Source organism: Balaenoptera physalus (genome assembly GCF_965194825.1).
Source record: "Balaenoptera physalus genome assembly, chromosome: 1".
Lineage (NCBI taxonomy): Eukaryota > Metazoa > Chordata > Mammalia > Artiodactyla > Balaenopteridae > Balaenoptera > Balaenoptera physalus.
In genome coordinates, this window is record NC_138882.1 from 82,591,362 (window position 1) to 82,617,246 (window position 25,885).

Consider the following 25,885-nt stretch of genomic DNA (forward strand, 5'->3'; position numbering starts at 1 on the left):
TCCAGGGAATGAGAGGGCTGGAGGTGGGCATGGAAGGCAATTTCTTATTTGCAGCACCATTTCTTCCCCAGGCCCAGTTCTCTCCCTTGCCATGGGACCAGGCTCCTGCCAGCCACTCTTCAGCATGCGGAGCTGGGAGGTCTCTGGTGCAGTCTAAATCCAACAAGGAAGGGACACTTGAGACGAGGGCGCACACACGAAGGAAGAGCCAAGGAAGACAGTGGTAGTTGTTTATTGTTACACACACATTCATATGGGGTTAACATCAACCACTATGTCTTCCAACCATTCCCAGCCACCACAGGTATGGGTGCACGCGTGCACACACACACACACACACACGCCCACACACACACACACACACACGCCCCCCCCCCCCACACACACACACATGCCTCTTGGGAGGCAGGTTTCCCTGTCTGCTCCTCTTCCCATGAGAGAGGTATGACTTCTGGGAAGTGTGGAGGTGCAAGGTTACAGGGACCTAAAGGGTTGGAAGGGAGGAGGCAGCCACACTGAATTGGGACAGCTGTAATTGACTTGACTGAGGCTCAAGAGCCTATATGGCCAGTCATGGAGGGTCCTGAACCCAGGTCCACAGGAAGGTTTTCACCAAACGTGAACGTCCTATTTGATCTGATTCCCAGCCATTACCTTTAGGCATGGGCAAGGTTTCTAGTCTCTTTGAGGCCCTCTGCTTAGACACCCAGCACAGAAATGGTCAGAGTTTTGGCTGTGGCTCTGCTGGCTGCCTCACAGGAGGCTGGGCAGTGGAGCAGAGTCCAGCCATTGTGGGCCCTAGTGGCAGTGGTGGGAGGCTGCTCAGGAAGGAACCATGCCTCTGCTCCCGGTCCTGTGCCCTCAGCATCCTTAAGGAACATGGCTGTCCACCTCTTTCCCTGAAAGAATGTCTGAGTCCCTCCCGCCTAATTGTCCCAGGCTCCAAAGGTGAAGGGGAGTGCCCCAACTCGGAGAGCAGGGGACAGTCCAGGCTCTGATTGGATGGTACCCCTGTCGGGGCAGTAGGTGGGTTCATCCCACCCAGGTACCAGGGCTGGGAGCAAAGGGGTGGGGCGGCTTAGCCCCAGGAGCGAGGCCTGTGGTCTGAGGCGGAGCGGGCGTGGTCAGGGTAGTCCAGGCGGCTCTCGGAGGCAGTGAGCATGCGTTCGGGCTCCACCACGAACATATAGTAGAGGTTCCACAGCAGCATGGACAGCAGGGGCAGGAATGTCAGGCCGTAGCCAAAGCCTCGGAAGGAGCGGCCCACGGCAAAGGTCAGCCAGTATATCAGCCTGGGAAGCAAGAAAAGATCGGGCTTTCCTTGAGGGGAGTACATGAGCTAACTGGCAACAGGCTGATGATGGGGAGAATACAAAGTGAAGGCAGCAGATGGGTGTTGGTCAGCACAACTGATACCTCTAAAGACAGCCAGTGTTTATGTACTTACCACGTGCCAGGCATGGTACCAATTACTTTAGGGGCACTGTTTCATTTAATTTAGACCCCCACATCTCTATGAAGTGTGTATATTATTCACCTCCCTCTTTGTTTACTTTTCAAATTTTAATTAAAAAATTTTGAGTAGGCAGTATACATTTACATGGTTCAAAATTCAAAGGTACCAGTGAGTATAGTAAAATGTGTTCCTTTACTGATTCCCAGATACCCTATTCTCGTCCTTCACCTTCTCCCCTCTGTTCCACTCCCACCCCAGACATCTAATATTATGGTTTCTTGTACATCGTGATGTTTTCTGTACATAAGAGCGAAAAGATTTATGTTTTCCTTTTCCCTTTTTTTTTTTGGAAGTTTGGTAGCATACTAAATATAGAGATTGTTCTGCACATTGATTTTTTTCCCCTCATTTAATGTATCTTGGAGATTGTGTTATATTAGTATATAAACAGCTTCATTATTTCACAGCTGCAGTACATTCCATTGTATTTACTTCCCCTTTTGCAGATGAAGAAACTAAGATTCCAAAAGGGTTAAGTAAGACTGGTCCAAAGTCACACGTTGGGGAAATAGTAAAACCATGGTTTGAACCCATGCCTGTTCATCACCCCGTCTCCTGCCATTTGAGAGGGGCTGAGGGAAAGAAGAGAGTAAGGAAACCAGCTTCAAGAGAGCTTGAAGCCCAGAGGGATGGACTAGGCACAACCAAATTTCCCCTCTTGGAAGATCCATTCAAAATACACACTCCTCAGTGGCGGGAGGGCAGCAGCTTCCCCTTAATATATGAAGGATCACTTATTACAAAATTGTGATGTCTCTATTTTTTTACCTGGGAAATGGAGGAAAGAGTAACTGCTGATTCTCTACTGCACCAGGAGGCAGCATAGCTTAATAATAATATAAAAGTTCACATTTAGTGAACACTTACCAAGTACTAGACTGTTGCAAGCACTCTACATGAATTAACTAACTTAATCTTCACAATAACTCCATTTTACAGATGATGAAACTGAGGCACAAAATACTTAAGTAACTTGCCCATGGTAGAGAAGAAGGACCCTGGATGAGAGAAGGAAGGGACCTGGGTTCTAGTCGTGCCTCTGCTGCTGACTGACCTATGCGACTCTTCTCCCGCAATCTGTAGTCACTTTCTCTCTGTAAAATGGGTAAGATGGACCAGACAATTGCTGGTCCTTTAGCTCCCTGATGATTCTTGGTGCTTAAACCAACTTCTGTCTGAGACCAGCATTCCCCGAGAGGGAGATGGGAGGTTGAGTTACATGAGCAGGAACATATTTATCTTGGGAAACATCTACTGGGAGAACTTGCAGGGCTGCATGATGGTCAGGAGGCTGGTGGGACAAATGACCACTAGACTACAGTCAGAAGTGACAGGAAGACAGATTTAAGCTAAATAAGAAGAATGCTTTAGCAGTTAAAGCTACCTCGAATGCTATATGGAAAATAACAAAAGGAAATGTATTAGGGGAAAAAATGGAAAGGCCTGCATTTGGCTTCAGAAATTCAAAGGTGCCTTCTGGGTTAACAGTAGTTCACATGAAAACACCCCTAAGGATTTCAGGTGCCTACAAATTCTAAATGAAAGCAGAGTAATGAGGCTGCCATGAGACCTATGTGGCCTTGGCTTGTATGAACAGGACAATACCCTTGATCAGCCCCCATCCCTCCCATTTGACAAGCAGGAGAATTTCCTGCCTCGAGGGAAGGACACAGGATAGTGAAGGGACCAGGGCCATTTAGCAAAGTAAACACTGGGGAAGCAGAGTGTTGGAGTGGGGGAATTGAGAGCTGTTGTCAAAGATCTGAATTTGTCTAGGCAACTACAGAGGTCAGAGTCAGGGCAGCAGTTTTTAGCACAATATAAAAAAGGACTTTCTAATAATTAGGACTTTTGAAAAATGAAACAAGACTGCCTTATAAAGAACTAAGCACTTGGTCACAGGGGCTGTTCAACCAATGTTCAGCCAATGGCCACCTGACCAGAGTGCCACAGAGGAGTGGCTGCAATGGGTGGGAGGTTGGTCTAGGTGACACCTGAAAGCCCTTCCAGTTCTAGGTTGATACATGTATCTTATGAAAGACATATGAGCTGATCACCTGCTACCAGGTGAGGTAAAGTGCAAGCAAGAAAGTGACTCAACTTTCTGGGGTGCACATTCGGGCTGATGCAGAGTCCAGAAAGCTCCCTGGCTCTCCAGACATTCAGAAGCCGGGGTCTCTTGAGCACCAGCACCTCCCTATGCCCCACCCCCGGCCCCAACTCACCGGGAGATGGCAAAGAGACCAGTGAGCAGAGGCAGCAGTTTGAGGGTATCTTGGGGCAGGTAGGTGGAAAGCACGGCCAGGTTGAAGAAGTAGAGGATGAAGAGCTGGACCGACTGGGCCACATATCGCCGGTGGATCTCCACCTCCCGCCGTGGCTCCCCAAACGGTCGCAGGGCAGAAAAGCACAACAGGCTCAGCCCGTACACCAGGATCCCTGGGTGGGGTTGGAGGACACAAAGGGTCAGGAGAGGAGCGGCAGGCAGGAAGCTGGGGGCAGGGTTCGTAGCAGAGAGCTCATGGGCATGGGCTCTGCACCGTGGGTGGGGCTGAGGTGGTCCTGGGAGGAGGTGGGCACACAGGGGTGACAGGGTGTGGGAGGCCCTGAGGGTCCAGGTCTAGTGAAGGGAAACTCTCCTGCTCCCCAAGCCAGGGAGGCCCTGCCCTCCAGCCCAGCTCCCACATGCCCCCTCCCTTCTTGCAGGGCCCAGGCTCACCCAGTACAATGGGGAAGGTGGCAAAGACCCCGCAGCGCAGTGTGTAGATGAGGCGGGAACTCATGGTCGGCAGGCGCGGGGCATCGAAGGGCAGGAAGGCATATGCCCCATAGAGCAGGCAGGGGAAGAGGATGAGGGCGGCTCCCACCGAGGCCATGGCCCACAGCCCCTCATGGCCTCCACATCCCCTGCAGCACCCACAGGAGTACCCAGGTGGCCTCACCACTGCCTCGGCCCACTTGCGCTCCGGGGGCTCAGGGTGGGTGGCCCGGGTGGGCAGGAGTGTCTGGCGGTGCTCACCCTCACTGGCCTCACAGCACACAATGAGGTCTTCCTGGGGCCGCCGCTCAATGCACTGTAGGTCGATGGGCACGAAGGCCCGGGCCACCTTCTCGGGCAGCAGGCTGGCGTCATCTTCGGGCAACTCCTCTAGCTTGGTGGGTGGCTCTGACTCAAGGGGCTCAGGCTCAATGTTCCTCCAGCCAGGGGGATCTGAGAACGGGGCACTGGGCTGGGGGCCAGTCCCCCAGGGCAGGGTGGCAGCCTCACTTACTGTGTTGTCTAGACCATCCTCCGTCCCCTCTCCGGCTGTGGGAGACCCAGCTGAAGATCCCGCTCTGGAGGACTCAGCTCCAGGGGACTCAACCCCATCTTCCCCTTCCAGCTTCCGGCCATTGGGGACCAAAGCCTGGGGTGGGCTCTTCTCCAGGGCCTCGGGCCCCTTCACTTCCAGCAGGGCCAGGGTCTCGGGTTCTGTCATCCTGGGGCTTCACTTCTGGGGTCTACCGCAGGTCATGTCACCCTGGAGGGAGTAAAGTTCTGTCAGAAGCTGCCGTCCTCTGGCCCTCAGGAGGGGTTGACAGAACTGGAAGTCTCCAGGGCAGCTGGCCTCGTGGGCCTTAGTCCTTTCTGGGACCTTAGGGAGAACATGGTCCGGAGGAAGGTGTTGAAACAGAGGGAGGCAGGAGGGAAGTGAGAGCCTAAATGGAGGCACCCTTTCGACATCAAATGCTAATCAGCAGGAGAGGGTGAGTCAGGGGGCACAGGCGCTGGCAGCTGTGGCCTCAGCCAGCCGCCACCCACACCTTCTACCCCCTCCACCAAAACCCTTGGGGTCACAGCCACCCTAATGCAGGAATGGGAGGAAAAGGAGAGGTCTAGAATTTTGCCAAGGATTTTATTCCCGCTAAGGATCTTCTGTGGACAGAGAAGCTGCCCCTTCACTTCCACACCTCCTATTCCCCTGCAGATCCCCAACTGGAACTCTCCTGGCAACTGATACCAATGATTTGCCAAGAGATCTGTCCCAAGGAGCTGGCAATAGCAGTGCATCCTGTTCTTTTGTCTCCAATCTGGATACCTGGTCAGTTTCCAAACTTCTCAGTAACCCACCCACAACATCTCCGGAGGGCCTGGGTCTGTTCATTCTGACCTCTAAGTCTAATCAAGGCTGTTTCCCATGCCTCCTCTCTGGTCTTTCTTCCCTCCCTGCTGCCCTCCATCTCACTGCTTCTGGTTGGGGCTGATTCCCCTCTCTCCACCTCCTCAAGGATCTCCTAACCCTTAGTGTTTGGACCCATGACACCCACTTACTTTCCATCTGGAGAGAGGTGGAGGGTCACCAGCGTCCGGGAAGGAGCTGCCCAGCTCCCTGCTGGCTCTGCGAGTATTCCTCTCAGTCTCCCTCCCTTTACCTGTGTCTCCAAACCAGTCTGACCAGAGCAGGTGGGGCCCAGTTTAAAGGGGCAGGCCCCGCCCTGCTGAATCTGCCGACAGAAAAAGCATTAAAGGAGGACTTTCATCCTTTCTGAAAGTGGGGGTGCAGCTGATCATAGGGGTAAGTGTGTGTCCTAGCAACATGGGATGCATAGGAACCCCCAGCACAGGAAAGCAAAGGAGGAAGAAGTGGGTTTGGGCATCAGAGGGTGCTTGGAGTAGATTGGGATACCCAAAAGAGGTTGAATTTCTACACTTATTCATTCAATATTTATTGAGCACCTATTATTAGCTAGGCACAGACACAGGAAAGAACAAGATGACAGGCAAAGTGTCTGTGCTTGGGACTTCCCTGGTGGCGCAGTGGTTAAGAGTCCGCCTGCCAATGCAGCGTGCACGGGTTCTATCTCTGGTCGGGGAAGAGTCCAGATGCTATGGAGTGACTAAGCCTGTGCGCCACAACTACTGAGCCTGTGCTCTAGAGCCTGCGCGCCTAGAGCCTGTGCTCCGCAACAAGAGAAGCCACCGCAATAAGAAGCCCGCGCACCACAACGAAGAGTAGCCCCTGGAAGAGTGGCCCCGCTCGCCGCAACTAGATAAAGCCAGAAAGCCCACGTGCAGCAACAAAGCCCCAACGCGGCAAAAAAAAAAACAAAACTCCGCGCTTAAAGAGCTTGTTCTTTTGGGATAACAGATAATAAAGAAGCCTAGCAACTAAACCAATATGACAATTTCAGTAGGGCAAACCTCTTTGCCAAAATGATATTTGAGCTGAGACCTGATGGGAAATCAGGAGAACGAGTGTTCCAGGCAGAGAAACAGCAAGTGAAAGGCCAGCAAGTGGGAAAGACAGGTTGTTTCAGGTACAGAAAGAAGGTCGGTGGCTGGAAAAGGAATTTATGTTCCCATTACAGCGGTACACAGGTCCCCTGAACACCTTGCCTTTTAGGTTAGGTTTAAGGTTTAAGAAAGCAATTGGAATCCAAGGTGATCTTTCCGGGGGCAGAACCACTTAAGGGTGTACCTTCTCAGTCCTGTGGATCTTTTCCCCTGAAGTTATTTGAGCTTTGTGAGGGCAGGGACAGTGTCTGGATTGCTCATCTCTGTGTCTCCAGAACCCAGCATTGTGACTGGAAGACAGCAGGTGTTCAATAAACGTTTGCTGGACTGGTGAGAGATGAACACGCAAGTTGAAATCTTTGGGTTGGAGTGCGGGAGCTGAAGGGCCGAGGTGCCTGTACAAGAGTCCTGTATTGGAGGGCCTTGCTCTTATGCTATGCTTGACTCTTTCCAAGAAAATTTTCACATACACGTTTTTTGTTTGTTTAAATAATAGGGGAAAAGGGAGAATTGGAATCACCCTAACTAGTAATCTGAAAGAGGCTCGGTTCAAATGGGGCGGGGGTGGGGGGTGCGGGCAGAAGTATGGACCAAATAACCACCGTCAGACAAAGCAAAGTCAAGCTCCTAGCTGTGAGTCCATCTGCCCTGATCCAGCTTAGCCTCGGCTCCCCCGTTCTCTGGCAGCTTTGTCAATAAAGTTTTTCGCAAGGGCTTGCAGAAGCCAGGAAGAGGCCATGCTGCCCAGAGTTAGTTCTGGCAACTTCCCGGGAGGGAAAACGAGTTTCGCGAGATTTGGTAGCGGCAGGCCACTGGCCCGCAACTTCCAGCTGGTATCGCGAGATTTGGCAGGCGGAGGAGGAGCTGTCGCGGGCAGCCGTCTCGCAGCTATGGCGGCCGAGCAGGGCCGGCGGCGGTGGCGGCTGCGGCTACGGCCGGAGTCGGCAGTGGTGGCGGTAGCGGTGGGTGGCGGGGATCTGTGACCGGGAGCCGCCCCCTGTCCCGAACACCATGAGCCAAGGCCCCCCCACAGGGGAGAGCAGCGAGCCCGAAGCAAAGGTCCTCCACACTAAGCGGCTTTACCGGTGAGAGGGGCCGGGGCGTGAGTGCAGTCGCCAAGGGAAGTGGGGGGACCGCGAGGGGCGGGGCCTCCCGGGCGGGCGGGCTCTGGTGCCGGGCTGGGGTGCGGGCGAGGGAGGGGGGGTGCAATTTTGGAGGGCGCAGAGGGGGCGGGGCCCCGTAACCCGGGATTGAGCTGAAAGAAGAAGGAATTGGGTGGGTGGGAGGTTGGGAGGGAAGCACGTGGAGGGATACCTTCCGCAGTGAGCTTGGGGCGGGCACCGAGCTTTGCGGATTTGGGGTAAGAAGGTGGGAATTGGGGACTGCAGGGGTTGGGAAGGTGAGGGTGGGGTCACATATGGGAGAAAAACCCGGAAGGGAATGGTGCTTAGAACCCTGTAAGGACTTACAGGGAAGAGCCCTGGACTGAAATCAAGAGAGCCAGGTTCAGCTCCTTGCTTTGCCATTCTCTCACAGTTTAGCCTTGGGCCTCAGTTTTCTCATTCTTAAAAGGAGAGATTTGGATTTGATAGGCTTTGAGGTCCCTTATGGCTCTAAGTTTTGGGAATCGGAATGAAAAGAAAGAGGCTGGAAGACTATTTGTGTTGCACTGGAAGGGCGGTGAAGGACTTTGAGTCCAGAATGTTCTTAGGTCATAGGAGCCCATTTCAGGGCACCTGGGGACTCCTGAGTTCTGCCTTCCCTCCAGCCTCATGACTACAGTCTCTTGCCAGGCAACTTCCATTCCTGGTTTCTGATTTCCACAGTGCCACTCACACTCCTCAACATCTTCAGCCTTTCAGCCCTCTGTTGGGAACAGGCCAGTATGAGCTCTTCCCATCCTGAGTGAGCTCCTCCTGCCCCGAGTCGAGGATTTTTTGTGTGGGGCAACTGAAACGTGGGCTCTTGAACTGGATCAAAATAGGCTGAAGCATAGAGACCAAATTGAGTTTTCTGCTTTCTAATAGGGAGTAGGGTTTGGGGTTTTCATTCGGCTCAGGCTCTATAGAACTAGAGGTGTTTGCATGAGAAGACCAGCTTCAGAGCCACGGGCCTCATCTTGACAGTGAAAGAGTCAAGAACATGTTGTCTTTTCCACCCTTGAGTAAGCATCCTGCCTGCTCTGGCTTCCTAAGCCAGAAGGCAGAGGGGAGTATAGGCTGATCCAAAAATAGAAAAGTGATCCAATCTATCAGCCCCTGGGCGCTCACTGTGGGCTGCCCCAAGCAGTCTCCAGGTGGGTGAGCAGTTGGCTGGGATGGCACGTGTGCCTTGTCATGCTGCCGAGTGTCAGTGCTGCCTGTCAGACAGAGCGTGGGCAGTGCTGGCAAGATTCCTTACTTGTCTCCAGCTTTTGGAAATGGCTCTGGTCATCCTTCTGATCATTCACAAATTTTGTTTTCTCTCAAGCCACTGCCCTCACAGAACTGACTGACTTAAGCTAATATGTTTGCATGTGTGGCTTACATGTGTGCACGTGGGTATCTCTGCTGGTAATTGTGTGTTGTTGGCTTTGGGCAGGATGGAAATTTGAGGCAGCAGATCTCTTTTTATTATGTATTATAGCAGTGTTGATTGGTGGGAAGAACTGGGGGAGGAAGGTCTGATTTCTCGGCCCAAGGTAAATATGTTGTTAGACTATGTAACTGTCATCCGACCTTCAGTAAATTTGGGAAATTCCCACAGTCTGTTTACAGAAAAGAAATTCTGAAATGTTTTAAGCCCCTCAGAAAAGGCAGCTGGAAAAGAGATGCTGGAAGGGACACAAGCACCAGTTAATTAGGCCAATTTTAACCGTTTTTTTAAAACATATTTTTCTTTTTTAACACTGTTCTAGGCCTAGGATTACAATAGTGAATGAGACACAAGACTGGTTTTTGTAGTTTTTGTTCTAAAGGAGATTACAATTTAGTGGAGGAGCTTAGGGTCTGATGGGAAATGTAGAAGAAAGTGCGGAGACCTCTCAGGTTTAAGAGTTTGCAATTAGAACTTCCTTGAGTAGTGGTTACTAACCTTTTTGAATTGAGAATCTAAGGAAAGCTCTGGGGCCTGTCCATAAAAATACACACACAGCCTCCTTACATCTGTGCATGGCACTGAAGTTAAAAGCCCTTTCCTGGGGACTAAGCTGGCATATCACTGATGGCTGCCTGGTGCTGCCCTTGGCATTGAGGGCCAGGATGGCTGAAAGGGCTTGGCTTCCATCTCTAGGCAGCCCAGGAGGTGTTTGGAGAAATGCTGGGCTCTTAAGATTGCCTGTGAGAAGGCCTTGATTACCATCCCACCCACTCAGCTGGGTGTTGGTGGTCACTTCGCCCTGTACAGGACAGCTTTTAGTGGTGTACCACCTGAGCCACCACAAGATGCTAGCCTCCTGTGGCCCACTTTCCCCGGCCCAGGAGCATGTTTCAGTATTCTGAAACAATTTTGGACTGTTTTAGGAATCATCACTCCCTGTTTTTTGGTTGTTTTGTGTCCAGAGCTGTGCCTGATTCACCTGTTCTCACAGCTGCTGTCTGTCCTCTGGGTTTTACCCTTCCAGAGATGATACTTACCTAGGCACCTCTTGGCCATCCATTGTAGAGTTTCCTTGAACTTTTCTCTTAGGGTCTGGAATATCTTCCTCAGGATGAAGACTAATATTTTTTGGTACTTACTGTGTACAAGGCCCTGTTACAAGTGCTTTATATATTAGCTAATTTAACCCTCACAAAGTAGATGATGATATTAACCCCATTTTATAGATGAGAGAACTGACACATAAGGAAGTTAGGTTTTTTTTAAGGTTTTTTGTTTTTGGCTGCATTGGGTCTTAGCTGCGGCATGCGGGATCTTCGTTGAGGCATGTGGGATCTTTCATTGTGGCATGCGGGCTTCTCTCTAGTTGTGGCGTGTGGATTTTTTCTCTCTAGTTGTGGTGCACGAGCTCCAGGGCGCGTGGGCTCTGTAGTTTGCAGCACGCGGGCTCTCTAGTTGAGGCACGCAGGCTTAGTTGCCCCGCGGCATGTGGGATCTTAGTTCCCCGACCAGGGATCGAACCCATGTCCCCTGCATTGGAAGGCAGATTCTTTACCACTGGACCACCAGGGAAGTCCCGGAAGTTAGATTTTTTTACCCAGGACCACATAGCTGGTAAGAAGTAGAGCTAGGATTTGAACCCAGGCTGTCTGGTTCCAGAGCCTACACTTTATATTAAAGAAACAGTTCCTTCAGCAGGATCCAGGAGACCTTATAACTAAGCAGTTTAGGGACACCCTCCCCCTTTCTCTTACCCCATTATTCCAAAGCAGAATTTTATATTAGGAATGCCTTTCCTTTATGTCAGAGATAATAAGCCTTTGCATAATAATAATTTATTCATTCCACCAATATTTATTGAATGCCTACTGTATACCAGTGCTGTATATAAGTTATTTCATTTAATCCTCACAACAGCCCTTTGAGGTAACTGCTATTATTTCCATTTTTATGGATGTGGTAACTAAGGCTTAAAGAGGTAGGTAATTTTTTTTTTTTTAAATAAATGTATTTATTTATTTATTTATTTTTGGCTGTGTTGGGTCTTCGTTGCTGCGCGTGGGCTTTCTCTGGTTGCGGCGAGTGGGGGCTGCTCTTCATTGCGGTGTGTGGGCTTCTCATTGTGGTGGCTTCTCTTGTTGCGGAGCACGGGCTCTGGGTGCGCGGGCTTCAGTAGTTGTGGCTCGCGGGATCTAGAGTGCAGGCTCAGTAGTTGTGGTGCACGGGCTTAGTTGCTCCATGGCATATGTGATCTTCCCGGACCAGGGCTCGAACCCGTGTTCACTGCATTGGCAGGCGGATTCTTAACCACTGCGCCACCAGGGAAGCCCGAGGTAGGTAATTTTGCCCAAAGTTATAGAGTTAGTAAGACACAGCCAGGTTCAAACCCTAGATGTTTTGCCTGGCATCACAGCCTATGCTCTTTCCATTGAGAGAGTCTACCTTCCCATATCACAGAGTTTCTCTACCTTGACACTGTTGACAGTTGGGGCAGGGTAGTTATGGTGGTAGACTGTCCCATGTATTGTGGGGTGTCTAGCAGCACACAGTAAGTGCCAATAGCAGTGCCTCTTCTTCCCCTCCCCCAGGTAGTGACAATCAAAAATGTCTTCAGCATTGCCAGATGTCTCCTGAGGGAACTGCTGTATCAGGATGGAGACTGTGTTCATCTTGTTTTGTACGGAGCTCAGTCTGCAGCCATTTGGTTTCTCCACCCCAAATTCTTTAGCTTTTCCTCTGTGATCAGTGTTCCAGCATCATAGGTGGACCATACACATGGCTCAGGGGCTCTTTGCCTATGTTTCCCTGCAGGGCCGTGGTGGAGGCTGTACATCGACTTGACCTCATCCTTTGCAACAAAATCGCTTATCAAGAAGTGTTCAAACCAGAGAACATTAGCCTGAGGAACAAGTAAGCTGAGACTCTAAACCACACATTCTTACAGTTTCTTTATTCCTTTCCACCTGAAACCCTGTCACATATAGACACGTGTTCTCTTTTATCTCCTGACCTCCTGGTACAATAATGGGGTATGACGTCTCTGGCCTTCCTAAGAGGGAGAGGGGATCCCTCACTCTCTGCAGCTTCTACATCTAACACCATTAGAATGGTGTTTGAGTTGGAGGAGTTGGCCATACTGCATAATGAAGGAAAGAAAGAGGAGATACAGAGGCAGAGTAAAAAGGAGAGAAAGGTGCAGGGAAAGAAATGAAGATTATTAAAATTCTTATTGCTCCTGCCTCTGTCTTTTGGGGCTCCCACTGCCTTCCAGGACTGCTGTTGTCTTGGGTCCTACTGACTTGACCCTGGATGTCTATTGGGAGGCACAGAGATTAGTCAGTCGGGGTGTTGGCAAATGCCTTCTTGTCCTCAGTTCTTGTGTCCCTCACCAAGGGATGGGCAGTCCCTCTCATGCGCTCCTCTACACCCTCCCAGGCTGCGTGAGCTCTGCGTAAAGCTTATGTTCCTGCACCCGGTGGACTATGGGAGGAAGGCTGAGGAGCTGCTGTGGAGAAAGGTGTACTACGAAGTTATCCAGCTTATCAAGACTAACAAAAAGGTAAGGGGAGGTTAAGATCTTGGCAAGACATTTGTCTAAAGAGGGGAAGCTAAGGAAGAAAAGGACAGCTAGGCAAGTGGGCCAGAGTATGGTTGTAGATAGGGAAACCAAGGAAGAGATAGCAGAAAGGGAGGGAGTCATATGGAATTAGGATCAGGGAAAGAGGGGAGCCTGATCCCAGATGGGGAGACCAGAGAAGTAGATCTAAGGGTATAGGGGTAACTTGTGAGTGAGAGGAGATGTGGATAATGTTCCAGAGCCAAGAAGATAAGTTTATTTCTTCAGGGAGATGAATATGATTAGGGATGGGGGAGCAGAACTCTGATCTTGTTGCTTAGCTAGCCCCTTCCCTTTTGCAATCTCCAGCATATCCACAGCCGGAGCACCTTGGAATGTGCCTACAGGACACACCTGGTCGCTGGTATTGGCTTCTACCAGCATCTCCTTCTTTATATCCAGTCCCACTACCAGCTAGAACTGCAGTGCTGCATCGACTGGACCCATGTCACCGACCCCCTCATAGGTCAGTGAAACCTGAAAGGTGGGCTCGAGGAGCAAGTTCATATGCTTCTACTTCTGGCCTTCTTATCCCTCAGGATCCATGTACCTTGTGACCCAGCCAGGCAGAGAGGATTCTAGAAGACCTACAAATGCTTCATGAAATTTGGATTTATCCAAACAAGCGTATGACTTGGGGTAAAGAGCTTAAGGAAAGAGAGAGAGAGAGACCTCTTCAGTCTGGGATTGTAGTCCGATGGGGAGTCGGGGAGGGAATGGAATGATCTAGAGTAGGTCTGGCACTGGAAGATGTTATTAATAGCATTTTTTTTCTTCCAGTTGAATTTGGCTGGCATTTCTTTTAACTTTAGAGATTGTTTCCTAGTATTTGATGAAAGTATTAAAGTTTTTAGAAACGTTGGGGAAATCATGGACATTCTTTCAAGATAGTGCAAATCTCTTTTTGGCCGTCTGAGGTACTGGCAGCTATGGTGGTTTTCTCTTCAGTTCAGCTGTACTTTAGAGCTCCTTCCCTCTTCCTCCAACTCCCCTTGCTCTCTATACCCCCTACCCTCCCCCAGCCCCATGCCCCTTCCCTCACCAGGACAAAGACATTCTGGGTCAGAGATGGAGGTTGTGTCTGCACCCCTATGTGGCAGCATTCTCTGGTCAGAAGCAGAGCACTGTATTTTGTACATTTTAAAAACATTTAAAAACAAAACAATGGGGAATTCCCTGGCGGTCCAGTGGTTAGGACTTGGCACTTTCACTGCTGGGACCCCGGGTTCAATCCCTGTTTGGGGAACTAAAATCCTGCAAGATGCACGGCGCAGCCAAAAACAAAACAAAACAAAATAACATTAATCCAAGGCAACATTTATAGGTGTTATACCAGATTGCCAGAGGGGTCCATAGCTTAAACAAAGATTAAGAACCCTTATTTCAAAGGGTCAGTTCCCCAAACCATTTTAGTTTTTCTCCTTATTGATATTTCTTATTCAGCCAACTCAGCGATGTCTCTATAAAAAATATTAGGAAGGGCTGCTCAGAATGGGAGCTACACACCCAGGAGAGTGGCTGCAAGGTGGAATGGATAGGAGGATGGTCTCTGTAGCCAGGCTGCCAGTTGAATCCTGGCTCTGTCACTTACCTGCTGTGCAACTTTGATTTCTTTAACTATAAAATGGAAGTAACAAGAGTAACTACCTCATGCGGTTGCTTTGAGGATTACTTAAGTAGATATTTTAATACACTTAGAACAGTACCTGGCACATGGGAAAACTGCCTGCCAAGTAGCTGAAGCTCTCTGAAGTTACAAGGCTGCCTGGGTGAAGGGAGAGGAGAGAGCCCATGCATGTTTGGCTCTGGCCACCACCAGTCCTCAGGTCAGGCAAGATGACCTCATTTCCCTCATGGATAGACTCTCCATAGGCTGCCTTCTCTGTGGACCTCCCACCAGGCAGAAGCCAGGAGCATTTACCTTGGCCTCATTCAAATGCCATTCTTCCTGGGCAAGTTTCCCATCTTTACCCAAACCTTTTACCTTTAGGTGGGGAGCTGCTACCCAAGGCACCCACAACTGTACTGACACTTGAGCCTCACCTCTTCTTTCTAAAAGCCTTCCTATGATGACTTTTCACATGACCTTCCCCCAGGGAACTGTCCTAGGTTGAGGACCATAGCCCATCTGTTCTAGTTCCTTTCTGTCTTGTGAATGACTCCTGCCTATGAGTTTCTGTGCCCCTACCTCTGTCTACCTGTGAGCCTGTGTCTCTATCTGTGTCCTGGATGGGTGTCTTCTCTGCCCCATAAGGCCGTGTTCTAAAACTAGCCCTGGATTCTTTATCTCCTTTCTCCACCTAGGAAAGGTGTTTCCCCATAGGTAAGGACAGAGGAATGGGCTTATAAACATCTCTCTCTCTCTCTTTCTCTTTCTCTTTCTCTTTCTCAGGATGCAAGAAGCCAGTGTCTGCCTCAGGGAAGGAGATGGATTGGGCACAGATGGCATGCCACCGATGTCTAGTGTACCTGGGGGATCTGTGTAAGAATCCGAACCTTTCATTTTTCTCTGTTTTGGGCTACAGGACAGGCTCCAACTGCTCTTGTTGGTACCACCCTTTACGTGATTGGAGAGCAGGAGGAGCAGTTTGGCCTCTGATAACTTTTCCCCTCCAGTCTGTTTACAGCGTTTCCTTCTTTTCACTGTTCGTGCATGAGTCAAAAAGGATGGTGAATACACGAAGAAGGAAAATGTCTTTGCACTTTAAGAAAGTCAGGGTGATAACCTGGTTTCATTGGTGGGTTAGGAAGATTTTAATTTGATGTCTTTCTCCTTTGGGGTTTTCTCTTCATGGATTCCTAGAGGAATTGCAGTTAGACCTCAGGGAGGACTTGCCTGCCTGAAATATGTTTCTCAGAATGGAAGAGTACTCTCTTGCTTTATGGCCCCTGGGTCTCTAGTCCTGATAGACAAAGGTTCTGTCATTAGGCTGCTGGTGTGTGGCTGTTAGATGCATTATCCTTTATTGATCTGAGGCTAGTCTCCCTGCCTCCATCCCACTCCTGGACCCTTTATAGGCAGGGGGCACAGAGAGAATCAGCTGCTTCACAGTAGATTGACCAAGTGTCATTAGCAGAGTCTTGTCTCTAGAACTGAGCAGTTGAATTCCAGAACCAAATATCAGAAGTCTTTTCAAGCATTTATATATGCTGCAGCCCCTTCATTGGGAAGAGATAATCAAGAAGAGCCTCTTTACTTTACAAACACTAAATATTCTTTACATTTTGGACCTACCAGCAAGGAAGAGAGAGTTGAACAATTTGCCCATAGTCATGCAGACTTAAGACTGTGCCAGAGACCCAAGCAGCCTGCCTTCTAGCTCAGGTATCTTCCTCCCGGGCTGTTACTACAGTTCTCCAGAGTAGACTCCCAGATGAGGGGAGGTTTTTCTGAAACATGGAATCATTGTATTTCTTTTCCTCCTCTCCCTCCTGCAGCACGATATCAGAATGAATTAGCTGGCGTAGACACTGAGCTGCTAGCTGAGAGATTTTACTACCAAGCCCTGTCAGTGGCTCCCCAGATTGGTAAGTGGACCCCCCCACTGGGGCCTCCCAACCCAGCAGCATTTTCCAAGAGGAAGACAATGTTGAGATGGCAGGCAGGCCATACTCACTTCCCCCTAGGTCCTTCCCACCCACTCTCAATTCTTTCATACTTCACCTTGGTTCTGCATTCTGCCCCTTGTAACACACACTCAGAAGATGGTGGAAGGAGAAGAGAAATGGGAAAGTCTTGAACTAAGAAGGAAGGAGGCAGAAGAAGAGGGAGAGAGAAGATGGCTTCCCTGGCCCTGAGGTTTCTGTAGAAAGAGGAGACCGTACTTCAGCTGCCCCCACGGAGGCACAGGGAGGGAAGGGATAAGGCTCCATTACAGGGAAAGATGGGGGTTAGCATGTGGGAAGGAGAGCTCAGAGGTGAGAGACTGAGCTGGGGTAGAGGAGAGGGCTCCATGGAGTTCAGTCAGCATTGGGAGAGGCACAGCTGCTGCTGAAGGAATGGCACCCATCAGTGCTGAAATCCCTGGTGGTCCAGGTGGGCTTAGACTGATAGGAAGTGAGTCTAGAATAGATAACGCCCTGGAGGAGCAGGATTAAGCTGCTGATCACCTGAGACACCAGTGTCGCCTGCAGACCCACTGTTCTCCCCATGAGTTCTCTGATGCTTAATGTGGGTTGGGCCTTGCAGCTTTCGGTGAGTATTATGGCTACAGACTGTGTGACTTCTCTTTCTCTCCAGGAATGCCCTTCAACCAGCTGGGCACCCTTGCCGGCAGCAAGTACTATAACGTGGAAGCCATGTATTGCTACCTGCGCTGGTGAGTATTTGCCAGCTCCTTCCCCAGCCCTACTTTCATGTCTGCACAATTCCTGCTTTGTTTTCTCTCTTCCCTTTCTCCCTTTTCTAGCTCCTGGGTGAGATAGATAGGAGAATGCTAAGATTGAGGGGGTCCCTTCTCTCAGGGGCATCCTGACGCAGCCGTGCTGCTTTTCACACAGCCACCTGGACTTGTAGATACTTGGGCAGGTGAAGTAGCTGTCTGCTATCATGAAAAATAACAGGATTGCTGCCTTCCTGAAGAAGGAAATAAATTTGATATAGTTGATAAAATGGTACCAAAGTAGCCTCTGACAAGAACTTCAGAACTGTAGAGCTTCAGTGTCTTGAGGTGACAGAGATGACAGCATGGGGGGGACAAGTTTAACAGGGTGGATCACTGCTTCCCTGGATCTCACACTTAGCTCTTAGAATGAAAAAACAATTTTTTCAGGGCACCCAAAGTTGATTAGGCTTAGGTTACTAAGTCACCATAACCAAATGCACATGAGACTGATAGGTAAATGAGAATGCCATTGGTTAAGTTTTAGTGAGACATAAACTGCCAGGAAACTCACTGTTGCCACCTAATCAGGGCCAAAGTCTACTTGAGAAGCCAAATCTATCTCAGAAGGAGTTATATAGTGAATTGGGCTTCAAAGCCTAAAGGGAATAAGGGTGGTCTTCATAGCTTAAATGGTCAGCTACTAAGGTGTAAAGTAAAATAACCTAATTCTGCCTTCCTGGTCAAGGAAACCTGTTTCCTGTATCAACAAATATTTGCCCTGTTCCTTTAGTAGATCACTACAGACTGGCCTCCCATCACCTGTATTCATTTTTTTTTTTAATTGAAATATAGTTGATTTACAATGTTGTGTTAATTTCTGCTGTACAGCCAAGTGATTCAGTTATACGTATATATACATTCTCCTTTATATTCTTTTCCATTATGGTTTATCACAGGATACTGAATATAGTTCCCTGTGCTATACAGTAGGACCTTGTTGTTTATCCATTCTATATGTATATAATAGGTTGCATCTGCTAACCCCAAACTCCCACTCCATCCCTCCTCCACCCCCACTTACCCCTTGGCAACCACAAGTCTGTTTTCTATATCTGTGAGACTGTTTCTGTTTCGTAGATAAGCTCATTTGTGTCATATTTTGGATTCCACATATAGGTGATATCATATGGTATTTGTCTTTCTCTGACTTACTTCACTTAGTATGATAATCTCTAGTTCCATCCATGTTGCTGCAGACGACACTATTTCATTCTTTTTTATGGCTGAGTAATATTCCATTGTATATATATATGTATCACATCTTTAACCATTCATCTGTAAATGCACATTTAGGTTGTTTCCATGTCTTGGCTATTAAAAATAGTGCTGCTATGAACATAGGGGTGCATGTATCTTTTTGATTTATAGTTTTGTCTGGTTATATGCCTAGGAGTGGGATTGCTAGATCATATGGCAACTCTAGTTTTTTGAGGAACCTCCATACTGTTTTCCATAGGGGCTGCACCAATTTACATTCCCACCAATAGTGTAGGAGGGTTCCCTTTTCTCCACACCCTGTCCAGCCTTTGTTATTTGTGTATTCATTCTTGAATATGATTACCAGGTTTATAACCTCCCATTGCATCTTTCCCATTCCTTGTGTGCCTTCCAGGGAATGCCCCCCTTACTTGTCCTGGATCCCTCATCACATTCATAATCATGATTTAGGGTGAATCACTTTCAAAGAGAGCCAAACACATCCAGGTTTGGGAGGTGCCAAATAAAGTCCTCCTCTACTATGCGTAAACAAGTATATTTCATGGTTTGTGGGTTAGGCATTTGGCTAGGACTCAGTTTGGCAGTTCTCCTCCTGGTGGCATTGTCTAGGGTCAGTCAGTGGTATTCGGCTGATTTGGGGGTCTGATATGTCTGGAGGGTTGGTTCATCTGGACCCCTCTCCCTCTCCATATAGTCTCAGGGCCTCTCCATGTGGTATCTTCCTCAGGGTAGATGGACTTCTTACATAGTGGCTCAGGGCTCCAACAGCAAATAATGACCCAAGAAACTTGGAAGTAGGGTCTGCCAATCTCTTAAGGCCTGGGCCTGGCAACTGGTGGAGTCACTCCTACAGCATTCTCTTGGGCAAAGCAGTTGCATAGTCGTTGTCTCCCACCCTCACCCCCTGCCAAGATTTCAGGGGAGGTGACACAGAACCCACTTCTCAGTGGAAGGAGTATCAAAGAATTTGTAGCTATATTCACCACTGACGTGTATTTCTTCTTTTCTATCACTGCTTTTTGTAATTAAAAGACGTTTCAAGAAACAAGACATTTTTTAAAAAGTATAGCATGCTGTTAAGTTCATAGGCTTTGTGGTAAGACAGACTTGGGTTGGAGACTCAGCTCTACTATGTTTTAGCTATGTGACCATTGTTTTATTGATTGATTGATTGCCGCATTGGGTCTTCGTTGCCTCGTGTGGGCTTTTCTCTAGTTGTGGTGAGCGGGGGCTACTCTTTGTTGCAGTGCATGGGCTTCTCATTGAGGTGGCTTCTCTTGTTGGGGAGCACGGGCTCTAGGCACCCAGGCTTCAGTAGTTGTGGCACACGGGCTCAGTAGTTGTGGCTTGCGGGCTCTAGAGCGCAGACTCAGTAGTTGTAGCACACGGGCTTAGTTGCTCCGCGGCACGTGGGATCTTCCCAGACCAGGGCTCGAACCCATGTCCCCTGCATTGGCAGGCGGATTCTTAACCACTGCGCCACCAGGGAAGTCCGCCATGTGACCTTTGCGTTATACTTGATCTCTCAGGCTTTATTTCCTCACCTGTAAATGTGCACAGTAGTAGGGTACAGTGCCTGACACAGAGTGGGGTGCTCAGTACATATCTGCATTTGAGGGAATGTCGTGAGGATTAACTGAAGTAGTGTATGTAAATGTCCTTGCACATGGTAAATGCTTGTTAAATGCTACCTATTAAGTGCTGTGTGCTTTAAGAAAGATGAAGGATAGTGTATTTCAGGGATGGTAACTAAGTTAAGTTTGTAACATTGAGTGGGATTAATTGTCCCATTTCTAGATACAGAGGAGATGCAGACATCATCATTACTCTGATTAATCTGGAAGTTGTATGTGTGTATTTTATTAGGAAAGATAGCTTTCACCCTGAGTACATACATGGAAGGGGAGGCTGGGGACAGCCTGTATTGACTAGAAACAGTGCTCCCTAAATCCCTGGAAGACTGACATTTCCCCTCTCCACCTCTGCCTCCGCCAAGACTCAGTAGCTCACCTCTGTCTCCTTCAGCATCCAGTCGGAAGTGTCCTTTGAGGGGGCCTATGGGAACCTCAAGCGGCTGTATGACAAGGCAGCCAAAATGTACCACCAGCTGAAGAAATGCGAGACTCGGAAGCTCTCTCCCAGCAAGAAGCGGTGAGTGGGGCCTGTGGGAAGAGGGGGTCTTTCTGCAGTTGGTGCAGTAGGACCGTAGGGACTCTGGAGCTGTTCACCATTTACCTTGGGCTCCTCTCATTTCAGATGTAAAGACATTAAGAGGTTGCTGGTGAACTTTATGTATCTGCAAAGCCTCCTGCAGCCCAAAAGCAGGTGAGTGGAAGAGAGTGTGAGCAAGAACTGTGTCCTGTGAGCCCCATCCACGATGGCTTCTTTATGGCAGGGGACTTGAAGAGGAGGGAGTGGGCTGGTGAATTCTGCCTTTTGATTGGAAATTCTTTAGCTGGTTAGTCCTTTCTTGGCATCCCTCACTGTCTCACCCTAGGTTCTGTGCCCATTCTCTGGGTGGCTTACCCGCTGGCACAGTGGGTGCTTACTAGATGTTGAAGGAATGGCCGAATGGGAAGCCTACCCACATCCCTTCCACTGCGTGTCTGCCCTTCCCGTGTTATTCTGCTTGCTTTGGAGACCAGCCAGCGCTGATTCCCCCTGCTCCTCTTTCTGAAGTCTTCCCTAAGGATCCTGTGGTCTTTTCTCTGAATCCTGTATTCCCAACTCTTTTTGCCTGCCCCAGCCCCCATCACTGACCTCCCCTGTTATCCTGCCCTTCCATAGCTCTGTGGACTCAGAGCTGACATCACTTTGCCAGTCAGTCCTGGAGGACTTCAACCTCTGTCTCTTCTACCTGCCCTCCTCACCCAACCTCAGCCTGGCCAGTGAGGATGAGGAGGAGTATGAGAGTGGATATGCTTTCCTCCCGGACCTTCTCATCTTTCAGATGGTCGTCATCTGCCTTATGGGTGTGCACAGCTTGAAGAGAGCAGGTAACTCTCCCTCTGTCCCTCATTTCTCCCCGACTGGCTTCTGGGATCCTCACTACCTTTTTCTGCAGCTCCTTATCCATAAACTTGCTTCCACAAGCAGTCCCTTCACTACCTGTGTCGCTGCCTGGCTGTGGGAGAGAGGGGCAAGGAACCCTGCCCTAAAGAAGCTCCTAGTGAATGAACAAAGGCAACAGCGTATTCCCACCCCCTCCGCCCCCCTGCACCCACAAACACACGTACCCTTGGCCAGGACCCAGGCAGACACAGTGGCTGAGATGCTTAGCTGATGATCCAGATGGAATTCAGACTTGCTGGGGGTGGGGGCAGTTAGGCAGTTCTGGAAACCTTTCTGCCGGAGGTGTATGTGGAGCAAAGTTGGGTGGAAGGGAGGGAGAGGCAGGGCTGGGTGCGAAGATGCTTGGGGCATATGGGGAGACGCTTGCGTGAAGGCATCAAAGCCAGGGAGGATGAGATGGGACAAGAGCATCCATGAGCTTACATGAGGAAGCAGGATGAGCTGGCACATTCCACATTACAGGATGAGAGTGAAGAGACCTGAGAAGTCTTTTTTTACCTTAGAGGAAGTTTTCAGAGGTAGTTGGATCCTTGGAAGGGTTGAGAACAGGTGAGATGAGGTTGGAATTAATGGAGCCTACTCCTCTTCAGGGCCCTGGGCCCCTAATGCTGGCTTTCCTGGTTTTAGGATCCAAGCAGTACAGTGCAGCCATTGCCTTCACCCTGGCCCTCTTCTCCCACCTTGTCAATCATGTCAACATACGGCTGCAAGCTGAGCTGGAAGAGGGCGAGAATCCTGTCCCGGCATTCCAGAGTGATGGCACAGGTGCAGGCACGGGGGAGGTTGTGACTGTGGAAAGGTTAGCATGGGGCGTGGGGATCGTGGGAGGGGAACACAGGTGTGGCAGGGGAGGTGCTGTCAAAGAGCACCTGCCAGTGTCCTCGTTCCGGTTTGTCCCTAGGCCCCACCTGACCATCCTCTTTCCACAGATGAACCAGAGTCCAAGGAACCCTTGGAGAAGGAGGAGGAGCCGGGTCCTGAGCCTCCTCCTGCAGCATCTCAAGATGGCGAGGTCAGAAAGAGCCGGAAGTTCTCCCGCCTCTCCTGCCTCCGCCGCCGGCGCCACCCACCCAAAGCTGGTGATGACAGTGACCTGAGTGAAGGCTTTGACTCAGACTCGAGCCATGACTCAGCCCGGGCCAGTGAGGGCTCAGACAGTGGCTCCGACAAGAGCCTTGAAGGTGGGGGAACGGCCTTTGATGCCGAGACAGATTCAGAAATGAACAGCCAAGAGTCCCGATCAGACCTAGAAGATATGGAGGACGAGGAAGGGACACGGTCCCCAGCCCTGGAGCCACCTCGGGCCAGGTCAGAGGCTCCTGAATCCCTCAACGGCCCACTGGGCACCAGTGAGGCCAGCATTGCCAGCAATCTACAAGCCATGTCCACCCAGATGTTCCAGACTAAACGCTGCTTCCGACTGGCCCCCACCTTCAGCAACCTGCTCCTCCAGCCCACCACCGAAGCTCCCACCTTGGCCAGCCGCAGGCCCTGTGTCAATGGGGATGTGGACAAGCCCTCAGAGCCAGGTACTTGGGCCTCTCTTCATCATCTTGCTCTGGCCCTCACCTCCATACCATCGGCATTCATCTGAGAGGGGCCACTTTTTTCTCTGTTTGAGTACCTCACATCCCCACCCTCACTGCCTTGCTTTTGGCTTCTGCCTGTAGTGTGGCCTGGAGTTTTTTTCCTGGGAATCGCCTCTGCTGCTCACTTCCTTATTCTCAGCTCCCAGCTGATTTCATGGTCTTATTCTCCTCCCACTCCCACCTTGCTCCGTGGGTTTGGGGCTTTTCTCCCCACACAGCACTGCAGCTGTAACTCCCTCCCGTGCCATCCCAGGTCCTACCAGGGCTCCTGGAAGCTAGAAAAACCAGCACCCACCAGGGCAGGTGGATTAGAATGAGACTTTTCTCCTGAGGGTCTTCCCCTGAGGTGCAAAGGGCGCACCTGGTCAGCAGCAGCAGTGAACATTCGCGGCATCTACTCTATGCCAATCACTAAGTTGGATTTTCTGGGGGGTCTTATCTAATTTTCACAGCAGCCTTGTGGTGGAAGAGTTACCATCCCTGTTCTAAATTCTCTTCTTTACCTCCAAGCTTCCGTGCACAGTGCTCCTTTGGTCTGGAACGTACTTTTCCTCCCTTGCCCCGAGCCTATTGCTTGGCTAATTCTCACTCTAGATTTTAGCTTAAAAGTCACTTGGTCTGGGATTCCTCCAAGGGTAGGCTTCTCGTGAGCTCCTGTAGACTCTGCACCTCGGCAACTTCCAGCCTTTTCCCACTCAAGTGACATTGTCCGTTGACTTGGCTGTCTGTCCCCTGCAATACCACGAGCCTCTTGAGGGCAGGGCAGTCCATGTTTTGTCTGTCGCTGTATCTTCATTACCTAACACAGTGCTTGGCACATGGTTGGGACTTAGAATGAACAAAAGAAATGAGGAAGCTGATGCTCAGAGTTGGAGTGTGAACTGCTTAGTGTTCTAACCTGCAGACTTGAAGAGCTAGGAGTTGGAAGTAGTTCTTTTAATTCTGTACCCCTTTTCTCCCCACCTGTAGCTCACTTCTGTCTGCCCTGCCTTTTGCACAGTATAGGCACATCATAAATATCAGTTGAGTGAGTAGCTGTAGACCTCACAAATCAGCTCGTTTGTTTTTTTTATTTATTTATTTATTTATTTATTTATTTATTTTTGGCTGCGTTGGGTCTTCGTTGCTGTGCACGGGCTTTCTCTAGTTGCGGTGAGCAGGGGCTGCTCTTTCGTTGTAGTGCATGGGCTTCTCATTGCGGTGGCTTCTCTTGCTGCAGAGCACGGGCTCTGGGGCACGCGGGCTTCAGTAGTTGGGGCACGTGGGCTCTAGAGCGCAGGCTCAGTAGTTGTGGTGCATGGGCTTAGCTGCTCCGCGGCATGTGGGATCTTCCTGGACCAGGGCTCGAACCCATGTCCCCTGCATTGGCAGGTGGATTCTTAACCACTGCGCCACCAGGGAAGCCCCTTAGCTCGTATTTTAAAAGGCACCAGGTTCTTGGCTTAAAAGCAACCAGTTAGTGGGCCTAGAAAAGTTAGGCAGGGGCCTGATTCCTCTCTTCTCACATCAGAATTCTTCAGAAGAGTCCAAGCAGGTTGGGGCATGCTCCCCCCACGGAGCCGAAGCCTGTTGCCATGTGCCTACTAGTCGCTCATCCTGGTTCTCTGTCACCCACCCCCAGCCTCTGAAGAGGGCTCTGAGTCGGAGGGAAGTGAGTCTAGTGGGCGCTCCTGTCGGAATGAGCGCAGCATCCAGGAGAAGCTGCAAGTCCTGATGGCCGAAGGCCTGCTTCCTGCTGTGAAAGTCTTCCTGGACTGGCTACGGACTAACCCCGACCTCATCATTGTGTGTGCGCAGGTGTGTCACTCCACTCCCACTGCTCTCCGTCAGGTCCCAAGGTGTTAGGGGAGGGCGCCAGCCAGGATGGGGTGTGGGAATCCCCTCAGGTGGGCTGGTCAAAGCAAAAGTTATTGTCAGGCACCTGCTCTGTGCTGGCTCCGCATGCTTTTTACGGGCCAAGGATTAGGCATGAGCTTTGCCCTCACAGAGCCTGTGGCCTGGGCTGGGATACAAATTTTGTGGACTGGGAAAATGAGAGCACTGCTTATTCTGCTTTGTGTCCCCAACGCCAGGCATAATGCCTGCCATTATGAGTAATGTCTACGACAGTGTGTGTTCAAGGGCTAACCTGGATAGGTGACCACCGGAGTCCAGGGAAAGGAGAGAGCACTGAGTAGTGAGAAGAGAGATGAGACAGGGAAGTGACAGGATGTTCAGACAAGGTGCAGGTGTTGTGAGCAGGGAAACGGCTTAAAGAGAGTCCTGTAGCTGGAGCGAGTGGTGTCAGAGGCGGGCTGCCATGGAGACTGGTTGCTGTGATTGTGACCTTTTCCTTCCTTTCTCAGGTTCAGAGTCTTAATCTTGAGCCTCCGGTGCCCTGAGGCTTTTCTTCAGTGTTGCTTTATTCCAGTAGCACACCTGCCTGCTGTGGAAGACCCTTTTCCCTGCAGGTCGCCCTCTTCCCGAGATGAGGGAGTTTAGGTCAGGACCAGGCACAACCTTGGGCATGTGCTTGTGCCTGATGACAGCTAGTTAGTCATTGTTAGTCATCGAGGGCGGTGTGGTGAAGATGGGAGTGCAGGTCACATCCCCAGAGAGGTGGCCCAGTGTGGGCACGTGGAGGGCTGAAAGGAAAAG

The 25,885-nt window shown here is 50.1% G+C and overlaps 2 protein-coding genes across 2 annotated transcripts in view; one reads left to right on the forward strand and one right to left on the reverse strand.

Annotated features, from left to right (window-relative positions):
- Positions 1-216: 216 nt before the first annotated feature.
- On the reverse strand, positions 217-5,973 carry TMEM79 (transmembrane protein 79). The gene is made up of 4 exons (XM_082457244.1): positions 5,829-5,973; positions 4,236-5,037; positions 3,742-3,955; positions 217-1,292 (listed from the first exon to the last, which is right to left on the reverse strand). The coding sequence occupies exons 2-4, from the start codon at positions 4,993-4,995 to the stop codon at positions 1,079-1,081; spliced, it is 1,188 nt and encodes a 395-aa protein (XP_082313370.1). The 5' UTR covers positions 4,996-5,037; positions 5,829-5,973; the 3' UTR covers positions 217-1,078.
- A 1,658-nt stretch (positions 5,974-7,631) lies between these two features.
- SMG5 (SMG5 nonsense mediated mRNA decay factor) overlaps positions 7,632-25,885 on the forward strand; it is a 28,102-nt gene continuing 9,848 nt past the window's right edge. Inside the window, exons 1-13 of the mRNA XM_082456563.1 lie at positions 7,632-7,876; positions 12,180-12,278; positions 12,804-12,927; positions 13,294-13,450; positions 15,377-15,466; positions 16,423-16,512; positions 17,225-17,303; positions 20,613-20,738; positions 20,844-20,912; positions 21,375-21,583; positions 22,287-22,424; positions 22,589-23,188; positions 24,870-25,045. Coding sequence (XP_082312689.1) covers positions 7,803-7,876; positions 12,180-12,278; positions 12,804-12,927; positions 13,294-13,450; positions 15,377-15,466; positions 16,423-16,512; positions 17,225-17,303; positions 20,613-20,738; positions 20,844-20,912; positions 21,375-21,583; positions 22,287-22,424; positions 22,589-23,188; positions 24,870-25,045 — 2,031 coding nt within the window. The 5' untranslated portion in view covers positions 7,632-7,802. The remainder of the gene's footprint in view (positions 7,877-12,179; positions 12,279-12,803; positions 12,928-13,293; positions 13,451-15,376; positions 15,467-16,422; positions 16,513-17,224; positions 17,304-20,612; positions 20,739-20,843; positions 20,913-21,374; positions 21,584-22,286; positions 22,425-22,588; positions 23,189-24,869; positions 25,046-25,885) is intronic.